Source organism: Suricata suricatta, chromosome 3, assembly GCF_006229205.1.
Source record: "Suricata suricatta isolate VVHF042 chromosome 3, meerkat_22Aug2017_6uvM2_HiC, whole genome shotgun sequence".
Classification (NCBI taxonomy): Eukaryota; Metazoa; Chordata; class Mammalia; order Carnivora; family Herpestidae; genus Suricata; species Suricata suricatta.
Window position 1 is genome coordinate 96,984,606 of NC_043702.1, and position 20,102 is coordinate 97,004,707.

At 51.5% G+C, this 20,102-nt stretch overlaps 2 protein-coding genes across 6 annotated transcripts in view; one reads left to right on the plus strand and one right to left on the minus strand.

The window, feature by feature from the left end:
* Positions 1-3,679, plus strand: part of LOC115286539 (5-hydroxytryptamine receptor 5B) — a 10,647-nt gene extending 6,968 nt beyond the window's left edge. Inside the window, exon 2 of the mRNA XM_029933018.1 lies at positions 3,068-3,679. Within this exon, the coding sequence (XP_029788878.1) occupies positions 3,068-3,400 (333 nt within the window). The 3' untranslated portion in view covers positions 3,401-3,679. The remainder of the gene's footprint in view (positions 1-3,067) is intronic.
* A 6,236-nt stretch (positions 3,680-9,915) lies between these two features.
* The window catches only part of CCDC93 (coiled-coil domain containing 93), an 85,849-nt gene continuing 75,662 nt past the window's right edge, over positions 9,916-20,102 (minus strand). For 2 of the 5 annotated variants that reach the window (XM_029934690.1, XM_029934689.1), the window contains exons 23-25: positions 18,390-18,503; positions 14,884-14,916; positions 9,916-14,796 (exon numbers count right to left, since the gene is read on the minus strand). In XM_029934690.1, the coding sequence (XP_029790550.1) occupies positions 14,620-14,796; positions 14,884-14,916; positions 18,390-18,503 (324 nt within the window). In that variant the 3' untranslated portion in view covers positions 9,916-14,619. Of the gene's footprint in view, positions 14,917-16,386; positions 16,747-18,389; positions 18,504-20,102 lie in introns of those variants that run through there. The other 3 variants (XM_029934692.1, XM_029934691.1, XM_029934693.1) reach the window with 2 other exon arrangements.

A 20,102-nucleotide genomic window follows, 5' to 3' on the forward strand; every position in this document is an offset into this window, starting at 1 on the left:
GAGATAGGCACTTTGGCTCTGCTTTGCCCTGATTGTGTGGCCTTCGCCATGGCACTCGATGTCCCCAAACTTCTGTGTTGTGAGAGCACCTTTCCTTTTACCGCAGGACCCAGCAGGTTCGGGTTCCACTGGCTGTATGCTTTCACCAGCCCGTGTTCTTGTCTGCACGTTAGCAGATTTCTAACCAGGGATCAGAGGCCTCTGAGAGAGCCCAGATGGTCAATTTTCAGACAGGCGTGTAGAGAGAAATTGCAGTGAGGAGGCTGAGGAGAGGGAAGACTAAAGAAGAGAGATGGGGAAGCTCAGGGGTGGCCCCAGAGCTGGTGGCTAGAGAAATTGCCAGAAAGCCATTCATGTTTGTTCTGAAAAAAATGTCAAGGCAAAAATATCCTTGAGATGGGGGTCTGTCGGGACCTGTTCAGAGCAGTCGCCTTTACTGAACATTCAGAACAACATAGAGGGATTAAGAGCCTGGTCTCCGGGTCCAGATACTCAAGTTTGACTTCCAGCTCTTATAAGAAGCACCTGGGTGACCTTGGACAAGGTATGTACCTTCCCAGAGTGTTTTCTCACCTCCAGAATGGAAGTAATATTAATAATGAATACCTCTCAAGTCTGACGTGCGAATGCATGAAAGTCATCCATTACAAGCCTTTAGCACAGTGTCTTACAGTCGCTTCTCTAGAATTGTCCTTAGCGCCTTTCAGATATTACATTTCAAACGAGAAAAGCCAAGCTAGCCAGTCCCCTCGCAAACCAGGATCATCCCGGGTTGACTCAGTTTCTCTGAAGCTGTTTCTGGAAAGATTCAGGGTCCTCCCGCCTCTCGCTCTGTGCAGGGTGTAGCAGGCTCAGGTGGAAAGCTACGCACGCAGGCTTCTAGCAAACAGATGCCGTGGTGGGACAGACGTGCCTCCTACTACGTGCCACTGGGCTGGAGGCCTGGTTTCTTAAACCTCCTTGATCAGTGAACTTGCCTTGTCTGTTTCTCTTCCCCCAAGAGCCCTTTGAACTGAATTCACTCCATTTCATTCCCTCAACAGCATCACAAAGATGTGGAATTTGCCTGACCCAGAGGAGGGACTCAAGTGCTTGGGAGGCCATTTAGGTCAGCAGAGAAGTGGCTAGAAAGTGCCCATTACAGAGTGCGTTGGGAGAGGAGCAAACACATGACCTTCCACTTCTGCTCCTGCCCGGATAACATTAGTCCCTCCCCAGTAGACTATTAGACACCCACGAGGTGGCTTCAGGATGGCATGTTTTGTGACTCACACTTGTCTGGTGACTTGAGGATGGTCCACAACGAGGGTGTCAGTCGGTCAGTACTGTCCCTTCTAAAGAGGAATGGGGACCTGGGGTTCATACCTAGCTATGGGGGGCCTGGCAAGTTTCAGAAAGGCTCCTCAGAGGGGCTCTGGCTGGCCTCCACAGGGGCACAGGGCAGGGAGGAGGGGAATGCTCTTTGTTCCCGTGCTGGCATCACTTGCCTTGTCATTGTCTCTCTCTAAGTGGCGACAGCAAGCCAGGCGTGGCTGACCAAGGGGAGGACTCTTCTCTGTCTACGTCTTCATGATATCTTTTCATGACGTAGCGATTTTCCAATGAAAGGAGCTGGAGATGGTGGGGGAAGAAGCAGAAGACACGGAATTTGCAGGCGGTTCCCAGGGTGCAGTCGCAGGTTCACATGGGTCAGGTCGCCCGGGGGCTCCTCTCCACTGGGCTTTGGCCATCCGAACCCAGTGAGAACAGACAGAGAGTGGGCTGCGGGCCCCGGACTGTGCTCCGAGGTCACATGTGTCCTGCGGTGCCTAAGTAGATGCAACCTGGGAGCCTCCTGCCCCGGGGGCCCCAGCATCTCAGGCCATGGCGGGCAGCATCCGGGGAGGAAGGGTGACGCAGGTGAGGACGTTCTGTTGTCATGGCCGATCGTTAGTGCAGCCGCTGTTTCCCGAGCACCTGTCAGGTACTGGCTGCTGTCGCCAGGCAGGTGGTACTGGGAAGACACAGTCCCTGCCGTCCTTCCGCTCGGACTGGGGTGTTGGTGGCAGTGGGGCAGACACAATAGCCACAGTCACACAGATCGCTGTGGAAGAGGAGAATGTGATTGAGGGTTGAGGGCCAGAAGGGCACACACTGAGATGGTTGCTGGCCTCTAAGCTGAGACCTGAGGGGTAAATAGGAGTTAGCCAAAGGATGTGGGTGACAGGGTGACAAGGTGGACACTGTGCTGGGGGTTGCTTAAGGAGTAGAGAATTATTACCTCAAAGGTGTTTACAGCTGTCTTTTGTTAAATTAAATTTTTTAAATGTTTATTTTTTTTTGAGAGAGAGAGAGAGACCAAGCTGGAGGGGCAGAGAGAGAGAGAGGTGGAGAGAAATCCCAAGCAGGCTCCCCACTGTTAGTGCAGAGCCTGATGCGGGGCTTGAATCCACGACCTGGGAGATCAGGACCTGAGCTGAAACAAAGAGTTGGACACTCACCTGACTGGACCACCCAGGTGCCCCCAAAGCTAGGGGGTACAGATCTACCCCAAATCTAAGTTGAATCCATGTAGCACAGGGTTGTATAATTTCTTGCAAGGTTGAGGTTTGCAGGCTCTCCCCAGCTGTGAACTTCGTGCCTGGCCTGGGTCAGGGCCTGTTGCCTTTGGGGTCCTAGTCCCTGCCCCCAACCCACTCCACGGGGTAGTGAATGCTGCATCCACACATTCCCAGTTCACCTCCAGGGGGTCCTTACGGCAGAAAGGACTTCGGCCACCCAGCTTCACACATGGCCCGCGGGGCTGGGACTCAAGCCACAGTCTGACACTAGGCTCCTGCTCCTAACTGCCTCCCTCTCCTTTTATATCACATTGACATTGTGGGGCCCGCCCCGCTCACCCCTGGAAGAGCCCTCGGGGCTTATTTTAACCTACAGTTTCAGGAACCTTTCACCCAGCATTTTTGATGGATTTTGGATACCTGCAACTTGAGTGAGGCTGCGTGGGGGGAGGTGCTGGCGACCCCACGTTGCTTGTCATCCACTGTTGGGGTCTTATGTGTTAATTGCACATTTCCTTTGTCCCAAGGTGAAAGAGGCCCTTCCCGAGGCCGAGATGGTGTTCACCACGCGTCGCCCGGTGGTGGCCTTTCAGATGAGTGGGGACTCGTGGCGGGAGCAGAAGGAGAAGCGGGCAGCCGTGATGGTGGGCATTCTCATCGGTGTGTTTGTGCTGTGCTGGACCCCCTTCTTCCTGGCGGAGCTCATCGGTCCCCTCTGCGCCTGCAGCCCGTCCCCCATCTGGAAGAGCATATTCCTGTGGCTTGGCTACTCCAATTCCTTCTTCAACCCCCTCATCTACACGGCATTTAACAAGAACTACAACAACGCCTTCAAGAGCCTCTTCAGCAAGCAGAGATAAACGCAGGGCCCGGAGGGACTGGCAGGCGGGGGCTGTGGGCAGCACCCCTGCATTGCCCTCTGACCCCCCACAGCGGAGTCTTGTTGTGTGAGAGCCACACCGATGGGCTAGGGCAGGAGGGGCGCTCTAGAAAGACAGCGGATGCCTGGCCAGCCTGTGGCCTTGCCCTCCACCCTGCCCCCCCACCAACCGTGTGTGGCAGACATTGCCAACCGATTGCGGCACGTCTGTTCACTGAGCAGTTACCGCTGACGGCCTGAAACTGAAAAAAGAGGCCAAGTTGACCTGCCTTTCCTTTGGGTACTACCCTGTTCCTCCAGGAGGGGCCCCCAGCCCAGAGCCCCTGTGGCCTGTTTGGGGGTCAACTCAGGAGACTCTCTCCTTGGTGAAACAGCCCTTCCCCGACCCTAATTCCACCCTGTTCAACTTTTCTTCCCCCAACCTCCAAGGCGGTGTCTCCCAATTTGGGAGATGGGAATAATCTGAATTTTGGTTTTTAAAAACTATGTCCCGTGCAGCCCATATCTATGGAATGAGACTTTCAGAGCAGAGGGCTGGAAATTTATATTCCTGATTTCTCCAGATGATTATCTTTTTCATCTGTGGGAGACACTGCTGGGTGCTTAGATTGTTCCTTGGGCCAATTAAATTGGCATCTCGGGGGTGGGGTGGGGTGGTGAGACCCTGGCAGGAGTGCTTTTTTAAATCTCCCCAGGTGATAATGCCATGTGGCCAGTGTTGGGGACCCTGGTGGGGCCCTTTCTCTGCTTTTGTACAAGGGAGCACAGGTGTGAGAAATGTTCCCACTTCTTCACCATATAGATTTGTACGTGTAATTAAAATACTTTTGAAGCATTCATTTCTAGGCTCAGAATCATTCCTATGTGTGATTGATCTCACACACACACACACACACACACACACACACACACTCACGTATACCTTTGAAACGGGGATGCCTACTGTAGAACGAAGTAAGATACACCAATCCCCAAACTTCCATAATGAATCTTGCCCCTCCCCAAAATACCAAATGTGGCCCAGGAATGGAGGCGTCCAAGGGCCTGGATGAGGGGGAAACCTGGACCAAGTCATGCTGGCCACAGTCCATCTGATTTTGGAGAAGGATTGGCTGCCTACTGATTATGTTTTTCAATTTACACAAAACAGGCCATTCCACCGTTGGCTCACTGGATGTCTGAGGTACATAGACATTCTTTGCGATTTGGCACTTTGGGGTTTATCAGAGAATACAAGTCCACAGTGCCTTTTCCAAAATCTTTGGGACCAGATGGGCTTTGGAATTTTGAATTTTTTTTAAGTGTTAGGAAGGCAGTATGGCGTATATTGCATAAATTAGGTAACACCCCACCTGGGGAGGGGGCAGCAGTGTCTACTCAAACTGTGCAGTGAAATATCTGAATATTTACACTGTGAGAAAAGGCTAAAAAGAGCTCACACTGAGTCAGATCAGATCTTGTCATTGAATGAGTTAGAAACAACCTGTTCACCGAACTTTGTGTTCTTACGGTAGGGGACCTGTATGACCTCAGATGATCCACAGCCTCAGCTTTGCTCCATGTCAGCCCTGTTGAGGAGAGGGGTTCTAAAGGGAGTCTGGGAAGAGTCTGTGCTCCTGTGGGTGGCACGTCACAAAAGTGCCATGCATGGCTCATTGTGGCAGCCTTTTGGAGTTATTTTGGAAGATGCTTCAAGAAGTAGTCCTTTTTAATTTTTTAGAAGTTTATATACTTATATTGGGAGAGAGACAGAGCAAAAAGGGGAGGGGCAGAGAGAGGGACAGAAAGAATCCCAAGCAGGCTCCATGGAGCAAGAAGGGGAGGGACAGAGAGAGGGACAGAAAGAATCCCAATCCGCGCTAACAGCATGGAGCCTGATGTGGGGCTTGAACTCACAAACGGTGAGATCATGACCTGAGCTGAAATCAAGAGTCAGATGCTTAACTGACCGAGGCACCCAGGCGCTCCTCAAGAAATAACCTTATGAAACCTGTCAATGCATTTCACATAAAAATGTAAAGACATCTGCTCCCCTCTTTGTGAAGACATTTTTTTTTTATGATAATGAGGACTTTTAATGGACTGTCTCCATTTTCCCCTTGATCAGGAAGAAGAACAGAACCAAGGTGCTGGCCTAACTTTGGACTCTGTAGGAACTGGCAACCTACAGATCTGTGTCTGACGGTTCTGTCCAGTCCATTTATGCAGTGTGTGTCTAATGGTTCCAGTGCTAGTTAGGGTTTCTCTGGCCTAGTGTTTTCTGTTCTGTTTGTACCTTACTTTCATATTCTGTCCACTTCCTACAAGCCATCTCAAACCCTCTGGGAACCAAGGCAGGGAAGAAAGGAGTGTCACATGGTTGTGTTTTACGGGCTGGAGCTGAAGTTTGCAGCTACTGGGAATTTTCCCCTCTGGGCTCAAACACACTAGGTGGCGTGAAGCCCTTCTCCCCTGTCTCTCTCTTCATAAAACACACAATCAGGAGTACATTTGAAGAGGACTACTTCTCGAGCATCCACCATGTGTTGTTGTGGTACTAGGTTTTATGTACAAATGCTTGTTTAATCCTCCGTCTCCCCTCAAGGTAGGTATTGTTCCCATTTAACCACGTTCCGAGATGGGAAGTAGCCTGCTTCTGATCACACATGAACACCTGGCAGACCTGGTGGTGTTTGGGCGCCAGTCTGCCTGCATCCCAGCCTGAGGCAGTGAAGGGAACCCACCGGAAGTCTGCCCGGACGCCATGTTCCCATGTGGGCTTGCGTTTTGCAGTGTGAGACCTGCCCCTGCTGTGGTGGATCTGCCCCGCTCGTTCTAGCTGGGGGAGGGGGCACTTGTGGACTGTTAGGTTTACTCTTACTCCTGGGTAGGATGCTTTATGATTGTGTTCAGTTGGCCTGGGCTTTGACTTCGTGTAGCACGATGGGAGCTTCCCAGGCAGAAGGAGTGATGTATGCGGAGCCCTTCGGACACGGAGGTTGTTTGCTAATTTGGTGGCAACTTACGTTGGACCTTTCAGACTTGGAAGCTTTTCTTGTTAGTGAGGCCTTCCCTGACCTCTCACCGTAATGACAAAGTGCTTAGATTTCTGAAGCACATCAGTTGATGACTGACTTTATGTAAGGATGCACTTACTTCCTTTTAATAAGAGTATCAGAAATAAGTCTATTGGCAAAGTGCCTGATTTATAAGGAACATTCCAGGAACTTCTTTAATAGGCATGTTTCTTGTCTGCCTCAAATCTGCCTGAGGAACATGACTAAGACACGGGTAAGGGGATGCAAGAGGAATTAGTCTCTTCTCTGTCGGGATTCACTTGCTGATTAAGGTATCACTGCAGTGTCTTTGTGTCTGAATCCAGTTTCACAAAGCTCCAAGCTTGTAGGAAGACTGTGATGAAACTAGTTGTTTTATTTTATAATGCAGTCATATATATAGTGGATAAAGTATGCTGCCTTTCTCCCCTTTAACATGGCCTCCATGCTATTTCAGGCATGTCTGGAAGGAGTGTGGATTCTGCTCGTGATTGCTCTCCTCCATGAGCCTCTTATGTCGCGTGTGGGTACCGCCCCTAAAAGCCTGCTCTTCTGGCCCCTGACCTGGTCCCCCTACACCAACGCTGGGTGGTACAGAGAAGTGTCTTTTGAACTTTAGGCCACAACCTATCATGAAATCACTTTGGTGGCTGTCTCAGCTATGTTCTAAGTGTGCACAGTGACAACAAAATCGGGGTGGTATATGGCAACAAACCTTTAATTCTTGCCTGAGGGGTCTCTGAGTCGGCTAGGATCTCACTGATCCAGGATGGGCTCTTCTGGGCTCAGCTTCAAGCGGCAGTTTGTTTGGGTCTAAGTCCGTTCCGTGTGTCCCTCAACCTCCCTGGGCCAGCAGGGTATGTGATTCTCAAGAGACATGTCCATGTGGGGCCTGGGTGCCTCAGTCAGTTGAGTGTCTGACTGTTTGATTTCGGCTCAGGTCGTGATCTCATGGTTGTGAGATCAAGCCTTGTGTTGGGCTCTGTGCCGAGTGTGGAGTCTGCTTGGAATTCTCCCTCTCTCTCTCTCTCTCTCTCTCTCTCTCTCTCACTCTCATTCTCCCCCCGCTTTACCTCTCCTGCTTGTGCGCACTCTCTCTCTCAAAAATATAAAAAGTATACAAGTGGGCAAGCCCAACGACACCAGAACACTTCCAAACCTTTGCTCAAGTCCACAGAGGCAAAAAGCCCAAGGGCAAGGGCTGGGGAAGAGCCTTCCACCCACCAGGACCCCATGACTAGGATGTGTGCTTTGGGGGAGTGAGGAATGGAAACCAGTAATTCAGTTCTCCATACGTGAAAAAGGGAGAACATGAAAAATCAGTGTAGTGAAAGAAAGGGTAGGCATCGTCTCATAATACTTCTGTGTCTGGTGTGTTTTCATCTGGATTACCAGTCAGCCCGTCTGGCTCCCTGCTGTTGAACTTGGTTCCCCGTGTCTGCCCTTGCTCAAATCTCCACACCCTCCAACGGTTCTCCATGCAGGTCCCCCTCGGGGCCGCTCCTCCCTGGAATCCTCCCCACCCACGACTCCCTCTGCCCGCATCTCCCTCACACAGGTATCCCTGTGGCCCCCTCCCTTGCTGGTCGTGAGTCAGTGTATATTCATATAATGCTAGAAAACTAATATCCTAAAGAAGAGACATACAACTGAGGATGTTTTTTCTAAAAATTTGTTTTACATTTATTCATTTTTTTGAGAGACAAAGAGTGACACAGCACAAGCAGGGGAGGCACAGAGAGAGGGAGACACAGAATCTGAAGCAGGCTCCAGGCTCAAAGCTGTCAGCACAGAACCTGACGTGAAGCTCAAACTCACAAGCTGTGAGATCATGACCTGAGCCGAAGTGGCACGCTCAAGCGACTGAGCCACCTAGACGCCCCTGAGCAAGTTTTTTCGAGACGGGACTTTTTGATCATTAAAACACTAGTGATTCAAACTTCTGAAACACAACAGCCCACAAATCTGAAAAATGCAAGACGTATTTTCTTACCTGAGTTAAGCTGAGAATTTGGAAACATCTTTAAAAGATACCAATGTTAAATTAACGCAGAGCAGTGAAGCTACCCATAGTGTTGAAACCACAGAACCAACTCCTAATGTACATGTGACAAAGATAAAACAGAAGCATGTAAAATAATGTGCAGTTTATAGAATTAAAAGAAAATTAGGGTGGCTAAGAGTCAAATGAAACAGGCAATTAGGGACAGGAGGCATTTCATAAGCAGACGCTCTGGTGACATTTATGGTAAGCCCAATGGAACCAGGCAGTTGACAGTAGGCAGGCCCTGGCCAGGTGAGACATCTCCAGGAGCCAGCAAATTAACTGGCGCTCTGGTGAAGTTTCTACAAGGAAAAACCAGGTAGTTCCCAGTAAAGAATGGAAAGGGAGTCCTTAACTACTCATAAAATTGCAGCCACCGCCCCCATGCCAGACACTGCCCATCCTTTTGCTGTTGTCAGCATGGCGAAGCCACAATGCAACACGGCTTCATGGTTCACCTTCCTTGTGTGCCTGCGCCCACCCCCCACCAGAGTGTCGTTAAGTTCGGTGTCTGCTCTGTCCACTGCTGCAGGCCCAGGGCCTGACCCCAGTCGAAGCTCAAATATTTGTTGGTTGAATGAATGAGTAGTCAGGGAATTATTATTTTCGTGGAACCCAAAACATGGAGGCACGGGGTCCCCAGGTTGGTTCAGAGGCTTGCCATGCCTTCAGGGAGCCTGTTGTTTTCCATCTGCCAAGCTCAGTGTGTGGGGCTCTCTCTTCTCACGGACTCAGAATGGCTAAGGCTGCTCCAACACCTTGTCCTTCACCAACAGCTTGGAAGAACACAAGCTCTCCGAATGCGTCTTGCACTGATCACCAGCAGGAGACTCCACCCTAACCATGATGGGGCCCAAATGGGGTTGAAGGCCCATCACAAACAAACCCTTGGCCAACAGATATGGATTGGTTTGAGAATGGCTGTCATGAGTCCTCTTCTGGGGCTGGACACATGGCTGCCTCAGGGCTGGACAAATTCAGCTCTTCCAGAAAGGAGAGGGGGGGGGTGTTCCAGGAGGCAGGTCTCCATGTGGGACAGGCACACATTACTCAGAGGTTCCATCTCCATCAACTACACCCCAAAAGCCAGAGCAACGGGGCTGTGCTATGACCCTCATGAGAGAGCAGCAATCCTCCAGCAGCCCTGGTCTGTCCCAGGGTGCAGCCACGTCACGGCCCCGTTTCCCTGGTCCCTGTCCCCTCACCACCACCCAACGCATGCCATCCTCAAGGCTCCATCTCCCCAAAGCTGTCCTATAAGACGATCGCTCCCCTCTTTGCTTCCCTATTTTCTCCAAGACCCAAGACCATGAGAGACTCATCACTTTGGGCTAAGGCTTTAAATTGCTAAGGAGGGCAGATTTACCAAACATGGATCTTCTGTTATGTTTTTATTTTGTAGAAAATGAAACCAAATTAAAATTTAAAAACTTTATTTTTTGAATAGATAATACATGTACATGGTATAAAATTCAAAAGGTACAAAAGGTATACAGTGACAAGTAATCCCCACCCCTCTCCTCAGAGGCAAGCAAGGCTCACAGGTCCCTGTGCACCCTCCCAGAGACACTCGAGGCGCAGGCGAGCAGGTACGCGTGATACATGTGTGCGTGCACATGTACACACCTATCGACACACGTTTTTCTCCATCCTCCTCTTTTTAAAAACAAACACTAGTACACCAAGAGCCTCTCTCCCCCACCTGGCCGTACACCTTAGGGATCATGCCACAGCAGTACACAGAGAGCAACTCGGTTCCTATAAACCGAATGCCCCACTGTGTGGATTCACCACACTTGATTTAACCATTGCCCTATGGTAGTAGTTGCTTCCAACTTTTTGCCATTACAAACAATGCTGCAGTCAAAACCCTTGTACCAGGAAACATTCCTGAACGCAGCACTGCTGGCTCAAAGAGTGTGTGCACCTGCACCTGCACCTGCCATAGATCTCGTCAGCTGCCCTCCCCAGACACTGTGCGGCTCCTGCTTCTGCCAACACAGCATCCCGGCGCCACGCCCCACTTTGTGGCTTCCCGCAGCTGAGTCACTTCAGTCAAGTTACTTTAGGTTCATGACATACCGTGAGACAAGCCTACGTATGATCTGATTTTTTCTCTCAAATCACTATGTTCCCTTTATCCCCTCCTCCCCAGGCCCCCGCCGTATGGGTTTTCCCCATGTGAAAGGCAATTCCTTGGACAGGTTTGAAACCTCTGACCCCCCTGTCATCCCAGGCTTCGAGGCTTGATGAGGACAAACACTCTGAGAGAGATCCTCTCAAGCTGCTGAATAAAATGGTCTCCCTGTATTCAAACTAGCATAAATCAGGTGAACCTTCCAGTCTGAACTCTGCTAATACAGGGATGCAAAGATGCAATTCAGAGAAGCTATTTTATCCGACTAGGATTTCCTGGCCCTTCACGGAGCCAGGTTCCGGCAAGACTGCAAGGTCTGTTTCCATTGCTCTTCTACTCTGGGCGGGTGGCGTGGGCAGGCAACAGGCTTGGCAAAGGACTAAGCGATCAGACAGTGCCAGAAAGGCAGCTGGCAGAGGAAGGGGCAGAGTGGGGTCAGGGCCGCAGGCCCACGCTGAGTGGGTCTGCAGAGGACTGGCTCTCAGGCAAGGCCACTGCCCGCGACCTCAGGTGGATGGCGGTCCAGGCAGAGGTAACAGCAAGGACGACGGCCCCGTGCAGGTATGGGCTCGGCGCCTGTGAGGAACTGACGTAAGGCTGACGTGGAAAACCCAGAGCATTCCCCACACCATCAAACAGGCCACGGACCAGTTCCCCCCAACACTTCTGTACATTTCTCATGAGAAGAGTGGGGACCATGATGACATGATTTTTTACATCGTGTTTTTGGCCTGCTGCCACGTGTTTGAGAAGAAATGCTCTGGACTTGGGGGGAAGGACTAAGACAAGGCTCGGGGGGCTCTGGAGACGTCTCACACAGGGCACCCCCGACCCATGCCCAGCCACGCAGACAGACGGTGGGCACCTCACCGTGCTGGGCTCTTCCGTACTGCCGTGCCTCGAATCCAGCACCAGCCACAAGTACATCACCAAGTGCTTCCTTAAGGTTCCTCCTCAAAGCATATTCAAGCCACCTCTCTGCCTCTCAGGCTCCGTGAAAGTGCCAATGAAAGCTTGTTGCTAGAATGTCTCCCTCCCTGGTACGCTGATGGCCAGGAGGCCGCATAGAGGGGCAGGCAAGGCCACGTCCAAATGATGGGAGTCGAAGCAGCAGAGGTTTATGGGCCACTGCTTGTTGTCCAGAGTGCCTTTTCTGGCAGGTCTGCTCTGGTCACCACAGATGTGATCGGGGCATTCAATGCTCAGCCTGAGGTCACTTTGTGCTTTGTGAGGTAGTAGAGGGCTGCCCGAGGCCTTCCCCATCCCCTGCTCCTGCTTTTCAGGAGGTCCTGAGAGCTTCCTCGGCCTGAGAAGGGCCTGCTCTTTGTACCTGCCCCTCTGCCTTCCGGCCTGCGGCCAGACTCAGGAGACACTGGCAGGACCTGGCTACCCACAGGATACGGGCCATGGACCAGAACCCAGTTACGACCACACATCAGACACTATTAAGAACTTAGCCCTGAGAAACTTAAAATTTGCCCTCTCTGTTGAAAAAGGAAACAGACCCTGCTGTGGGATTTTGGCAGCATCCTCTAACCTTGGGCACCTCCCGCTAAGTGTAGTTAGCTGACCCCAGAGACGGAATCTAGGCCAAGGATAAGAGCAATGTCTGCCAGATGCGTCACAGATGCGTTGTGGTCCTCTAGTGCATACTGCTCAGCAGCTCTGGTTTGGGGTTAAACCGAGGCAGCCCCATGCACTCCATGAGGGCATGTGGGGGAGAGACGCCCCCGACCCAGAGGCTGGTGGAGAAAGCCAGGGCACTGGGCGGCCAGCCCCGGGTAGGCTGCCGGGTTAGCAAGCTCACTTCTCTGGCTGAACAGGGACAACTAAATGCTTCCTGGGGAAACCTCATTCCTCATTTCATAAATGTAACTTAAGGATGCATCCCTGCTCCTTCTTCTTCTTCTTCTTTTTAAACTTCAGAATAGTCTGTGGAGTTAGCCGAATACCCAGCCGTACCCTGGGCACACAAGATGTCCTAGGAGGAACTCTCCTGAGTGACTTCTGAAATGAAGGGGGCATCACTTGAGCTTATAAGGCCTGCCTGTAAGGCACACTTAAGTGTCCTAGTTACTCACAAAGACAGTGTCATTTTGTGTGCCACCTCAGGCAAACACGGAGTTCTCAAGACTGGCTCCTGGGGTCTAACCCATGACGTGTCCAGGGGATAGGAACCAGCCTGTATTTGGTCTTGTAGAATTTAAAGGGGGGAAAAGAGATATTCTGACACCTCCCTATACCAACACCAAATCAGATGAAACTCTTTGGAAGCACAGCCCAATACATGCCCTCACTTTTAACAAGGGTTATTTATTAGTTGCTTTGGATTGGTCATGCCACACGTTCTCCGACAGCAGGGAGGCGGGCGACGGGGCCCCAGATTATAACCCACTCCTCCTCCTTGCCACCTTTGCACAAATCATCTCATAACTGATCAAAACGTTGTCAGCGATGGGTCTACAAGCTTCTCAACAAGAAAACACAGATGTTTCCCTGAACCTGAAACATGTGCGAACTGCTCTCTCTCCTCTGTCCTCAGAGAGCCACCTGCTTTCTCACTGTGTCACTTGCTTCAGCTTCACAGAGCCCTCGCAAAAATCAGTCTGCGGATGGCTGAGACTGAGGGAGCAGCCGGAGGGCGATGGGTGGGGCCCAAAGAGAGCACCCCTGGTGCACGGCAGCGCCTGCTTGCATCCCACTGCTCCTGGCTCAGCTCCAGGAGCGGCTGTCTGCACCCCACAGGCCTCGAGGCCTCGGCGCGGAAACCAACGGTCCCTGCTAATCCGGCGTGAGAGGTTTTAAGTCTGTCCACACCACACATTAGGGAATTAACACTGAACATGGCGTTCCTGTGAATGCACCGAGTGCCCTGTCTATGGACACACGTGAGCTCTTCGTCTGCCGGTCCAAACCTGCTGCCTAGCACGTGTGCAAGGTTTAGGCCGAAGGAAGCACACACCGCACCCTGTCAACTGAACATGGCGGGGCTGCCAGGCGCCTGGCGGCCGGGGCAGGAGGAGCTCGTTTTCAGAGGGTCAAGTCCACAGCTCAGCCTTCTTTCAAGGTCCCCCAAACGCTGGTCCCAGCCTGCCTTTCCTGCAGAGACAGGCCCAGCCCCTCCTTACCCAACAAACACCCGTGGGCTCTCCCTGCACCCGCTCGTGTTTCTAATTACAGTCCTACTTGATCCAAATTGGCTCCCCTACCTTTGTCTACCAGTTAATGTGCAACTCTCCGTTCCTTCCTAGCCCACGTCCTGCTTCCTCCATGGAGTCTCCTGGACCTCTGCACACTCACTGCTCTTCCTCATCTAGTGCCCTCTGGGGTCTTGCACGTGCTGCCCTGGGCCGCAGGGAACTGTGTGTCTGCGGCTTGTCTCTGCGCTGAGCCCATGACCTGTCCAGGGTCATGTGCTCCTCATGAGGAGGGTGCACAAGACTAGCCCCATCTGGCCAGGACTCGAAAGAGAAGTAGGGTATGATAAGGTGTTGTTCTTATGTAGGCATCCTCAATATGAGGCCCCTGTTCTCAATTTTTGGTGAAGTAAACTCGAGTGCCGCGTGAGAACCGAACCAACGGCGGCCACTGAGCTCTCCTCGCACCACACCGTCAGGACTGGCGGCTGGCATCCGGGAGAGCCAGAAACAAAAGGCACAAGGTAAGTGAAGGGCCTTCAAGCCCAGCACTCACACGGGCTGGTCATTCAGCTAAAAGCCTTAGTTTACTAAAAACAAAACAAAACAAAAACCTCAGGCGCCCAAGCTCTGGGGCCAAGTGGGCTACTACTGCTCCACGTGCCTGAGCTGCAGGGCCTGTGTTTTATACTCCGTTTCCCTCTGGGCTTACTTCTCACTGCTTGCTCAATTAATATTTGCTGAACAAATGAATTCCTTTTTATTCAGGGAGTCCGTACAAATACAGGTACCTTCATATGTGCAATGTTACTGGAGAAATAAAAGTTGAAGGGACACAGAACAAAACTACCCACGTCTCTTCATAGGACGACGGGCACGATCCAAGCCATCAGGGTCACACTGTCTGATTCCATCGACAACAGAGAGACGAAATGGAAGCAAATGGGAGGCAGGAAACCCCCGGGTGCTGAGGCGGCTACACCTGCATCTCTCTACTGTAGTGTTCAGAACCGTTTCACCATCCTGTAGTTGATACATGGCATTAGCAAAAAAAAAAAATCAGTGACATACGATGATGTCTGGGAGCTTTCAGGAGGCCTTGGCCTTCACCTTGGACAGCAGCACCTCATTCTTGCGGCCCTCCTGGAAAGGAAGCAGAGAGACAGCATGTGGAGGCGTGGTGACGACATGAGCGCCCGTGTGAGCCTGGCGGTCTTACTATCTTTCCCCCATTCCCAGGACAGGACCCACGGACCGACTAAACCGGCTCCCTTGCACGCTGCCACCAGCGTGACAGGAGTTCCTGGAGACGGTCACCTGACTCAGTGCCAGAATAACTACATTGACACTTGGTTTCTGGGCTGTCAGTCGGAGAACTGGATGAGGATTAGGCACAGTCACTGCAAAAGACTTTATGAAGCCACTGAAAGGCACAAGGGGACAGCAGCAGAAAGCGGACACTCCTGTTCCAATCTTGGACCACTATGATAAGGACGGGCCAGGCCCTCAAAGCCAGCAGGAAGGAATGACCTAGCTCACACAGCAAGCGGGACACAGCACAGTTCTTACTCTGACAACAGTGAAGGTCAAGACATTCCTTGGCTTTAAGAAAGAAACTCACAGAAGACAGAGTGAGAGAACCGCATCGAGGGGCCCCTCCCCTTTTAAAATTGAGCTGTATGAAGTCCATTACTGCACGTACTGAGGGAGATGACCGAGGCAGGTTACTGGTGCCAGCCCGTGTGTGTGGAGTCGGACGTCCAGTGGTGCAGGGTCACCTCTGCATAGCTTTGTGTCCCCTTCCTTAAACACGTCCCAAAGCTTCTCACTATGCATCCTCCCTCTGCCTTGTCCCCGCTGGCCTTGATAGCTCAGGATATCTTTGATACCTCCACCCCCCTCCTTCCTCGGCCAGGCCACCAGGCACCCTGTTGAAACTGAAAAGTGCACATGGTAGTGGGCATGGCCCGGAGACACAAGCTGGAGGGCGGAGGCCTGAGAGTGAGGTCAGACCTCCAGGAGTCAAGCTTCCTGGGGATTCCCCTGATGGGGAAGAAATTCTTTCACCCTTGAACCCCTTGCATCCAAGAACCCCAAAGTCAATGTTTCTATGTCTCTGGGCCTGTCTATGTGCTCCCAGCTCTCTGGAGGCCCTTTGTTCTCCCTGGCAGGGTCATGGCTCATGTCTGCAGTGACCCTGTTTTTACAAAGTGCCAGTTCACCTGGAGGTACTTATTTTTCTCCTCTGAGGTGGGCTCTGCGCCTAGAGCAAGGCTGAATGATTCTGGCAGAGGCAAAGTCTGATTTTTTGAACACGTGTTTCTAGAAGGGGGAGGCAGTTACTTTTTCCTGGGGGGGAGGATGGGAAGAGAACGATGTTGAGTGACATTTGTTGTACTAGAGAACTAAGGTTTCTTTTTAAAATGAGTTATTGAGACTTGCTTGGGGAGAAAACCTCCAGCCAAAAACAAAGTGTGTGTGTGTGTGGGGGGGGGGGGGGGAGCATGGAACAAGAACAGGCAGACAGTCATATTATTTATTATTAAATTACTTTCTCTACTTCTGCATATTTTTTGGAAATTTCCATAACAAAAAAGATAAAACAACAAAACAGTGACTAAATTCATTCAGTTGTCACCCACTTCAACTTCTATACGAGGCAAAAATGATTCCGAAGCATCCACACGCCCCTGTGCCGCGTCCCCAGCAGGGTAATTCCGTGTGTCACATGTGGCGCTCATCCGGTGCCAGAACTCCCCTAGCTGTCACCTGGAGTGTGAGCCCTGATTAGGTTTCATGCGAGCTGCTGGAGGCCTTTTGAGAAACTACAGAAAGACACTGTCTGTCTGTTCAAAGCAAATACAGAAAGGCCCCTCAGGCATTTCTTTCTAGAAGAAAAGGGAAAACGCCTCCTTGCTTCTGTTTCTGTCCTACTGTGCATTCCTCAGCGCTGGTTTGGTGACCTTAGAGAGACTGTGGTTGAGGGACAGAGTTAATTAGTGTAATATGGCAATTAAACTGATTTCAGAGCACGTGCTGTCCCCTGGCAGACCTGCTAGTAGTGAACTTGACCCTGCTGGGGCATGCAGGCCGGTGGGTGTTGGGAGATGGCCAGACGTCCCGGTACTGGAGGAGGAGGCTGGGGGTCAGGACGCGGGTGATGGGAGCCAGACACCAGGACACGGGGGAAGTTTAGAGCCCGGGAGGAGAAGGCCAGGCAGGCTGGGGAGAGGGCAAGAGAGCAGAGCAGAGAGGGTTCTGGAAGACACCGCCCTGGAATGAAAATCTGCGGCCTGCCCAGTACTGAACTGTGTCCCAGCAGAATTAGCCTGGCTGAAGGGATGGGGGGAGCTGGGGGAACTGGGGAGCAGCCAGCCTCCCCTCAACCTGTGGGGGCCCCAAGAGGGGCCAAGTTACCTCAGAGGAACTTGTGGAAAAGGTTGAGATGTGGTCACACTGGCATGCGATTGTTAATTTTAAAGGTTTGCCAAGTAAAATATTAAAAAAAAAAGTACATACTATCAGTTTCAATGTCAAAAAATAAGAACGTATGCTATTTTTCTCCCCCAAAGTTAAGTCCTTTAAATAAAATATATTTCGCTGTCTGAAGAACATTTATATTCTCCTTCCCCTGTATCTTTCCAACTTGCTTTGGACTGAGGGAAACAGGCATGGGCGAGGACACGGTCAGGAGTCTCGGCCAGCTTGGAGAGCCCCTCCCTTGCTCTCTGGCGTGTGAGTCCCTGCGCCTGGTGAGGCCGGATACAAACCTTGATGCTTAACGCACGTGAAGGAACTGTTTCCTTTGGAGGTTTCCTTCGGAGCCCTTAGCCCCGAGCTTTTCCATTTTGCTTTTATTTTGATAGCTTATACTTATCCCCCTAATTCATCTGCTTTTTGTTTCTACTGTCAAAGGGGTAGTGCTGGTGTGTCCAAGCAACATTTGAAATTTAATTTTTCTACCCTGGGCCTTTTCTCCTTGTGACTTATTTGCATTCAAGGGAAAAAAAAAATCTCTGCTAGATCCTGTTTGATCCCTGCCTGCTGGCTCACTAGCCCTTCCAACCCTGCTAACCACTGGGGCTCCTACCCAGAGCACCTCACCACCCGGTCACTCTGCCACGCTGCCCAGCCTCAGGTCTCACTGCTGCTCTGCCCATGGCCAAGTCTGCATCTGAGAGAGACCTTCCCTGACTGCACCATCTCCAGCAGGGCCTCCAACCCCCGGGCAAAAGGTGAAATCACTTCTTATATGTTATTACTTGTTTTCTAGGGCTTCTGTTTCCTAGCTTGTTATCTGTCTCCCCAACCACGACATAAGCTCTGTGACACAGGGACCAGGTCTGACAGGAGCCTGGTAGGAGCTGGAAGAACACTTACGGAAAGTATGAAAGATTTCAAAATCTTTATGGGTTGTAGCTCCCAAAAGTTACATTAAAAAAAAAAAAAAACAAGACAAAAGAGGAAGGAGGGTTGCCTAGGTGACTCTGCTGGTTAAGCATCTGGCTCTTGATTTGGGCTCAGATCACGATCTCACAATTCGTGGGGTGGAGAATTCGTTCTCAATGCCCCTTCCCCGCTGCTGCCTTCCAGGCCCTGCCCAACCTTCCTCTTACCTCCTTGAACTCTTTCACAGTCTTGAAGTATAGCCTCTGTTTTTCTAACAGTTCCAAGTACTGGTCATTCAACTGGTCTCTTCTCATTTTGTTCTCTTGCTTCTTCTTTTCCATCTGTTGAAACATTTCAGAAAATGGTGATGAAAACGCTTGTTGTGACCAACCGCTGCTGGCAGCATCCAAAAGGCGACTATTACCAACATTTCTGTGGACTTCCTTCATTTCCCTTCTATATATTACTTCTCAGATTTATTATCTGCATGATATTAGAGCCACCTCTACTTCACCAGCAATTCTCCTCTCAGTGGGCACTAACTGTTCTGTGTGTGTGTGTGTGTGTGTGTGTGTGTGTGTGCACGTGTGTCTGTGTGTGTGATTCCAATTTCACAACAAACAGGTTGGGGGTTCCCAACAGGGGCTATTTTGCCCCCCAGAGGGCAATGTGTGGGGACAGACACCGGTGAGGAGGGGGCGCTGCTGGTACCTCCTGGTCGGAGCCAGCAATGCTGCGGGACATCCTACACCGCACACAACAGCCCCCACACAACAAGGAACAGTTGTTTCTGGTCTAAAATGTTGACCGTGCTGAGACTGAGAAACTTCTTTAAATGACTGAGTCCTCCTTTCATTTAACGTAAGTATTTCCAGGCTGCTGTACACTTTCTACAATTAAAAACTATACAATAGTCCCGATCACATTGCTAACTTACCCATCTTTCTAGCCACACACAATTAAGGGCGTTTTCAGGATGGTGACCTCATAGACAAAGGCTGGATTTGGGGTAGAGAGACTTTCCTGAGGTAACTAACAGCTTCGTCATTCAATACACACTGTGTGGACATCCTGGGCACTAAATGCAGTGGGCAAGAGAAAATGTCACTGCTTCCACAAAGGGTGCATGCCAGAGGGACTGGTGCTAACCAAGCTCCTTGCACAAAGGGCTCCGTGTGCAAATCCCCACCTATGATTGTCACTGTGAAGAGAGTGACAGAGTTGGGTGACAAAGAGGAGGGCGCCTGGCCTCCTCAGGCTGGACGGTCAGGGAGCACTCCCTGAGGAAGCTACATTCGGGCAGACAGCTATGGTGGCCAGCTGGTGGCAGGTGCTCAAGAGTGCACTGGACGGACCCCCTAGTCTCCTGACACCAGAGCGGCGCTGGGAGGGATCATAGTCAACACAGGGTGATGTTGAACTGGTGGCATTGTATTCCGCACTCAGCCCCATCTCTGTGTCATGGGCTGACCACGTGGGTGAAGTGTGCCTGGAGTGCCCCCCTGCCCTTCCCCCACTGGCTCGCAGGAGGGCCCACCAGGGAGGGCCCACCCCACATGCGCATTCATCTGCCTGCTCTGCTCCCGACCATGTATCCAGCTCCTACGTCACCTGGTGACCTAATCCCGAGTCCCCGTTCTCCTCTTTTACAGGTCTGTATGTGGGCACCTGTCTCGTGCTGGTGCCCAGGTCTGGTGTCTGGTAACCCACCTCCCCCAGGGTGTCCTGTGCTCCCTTCTGGCAGGCTTCCTGATGCCGCCCAAATGGCGATGGTTCCTGCCACAACTCTCACTGCTCTTACTTCCAGGCCCCCACTTCCCACAGCTGCCAGACAGTTTCCCCTGTGGGTCCCGACCTCCTAAACAGTACACCGGCAGATGGACCCCAGGCCTTTCCTGCCTGCTGTGTCCTGCGGCATGAAGTCTGCCCGTGACCGACCT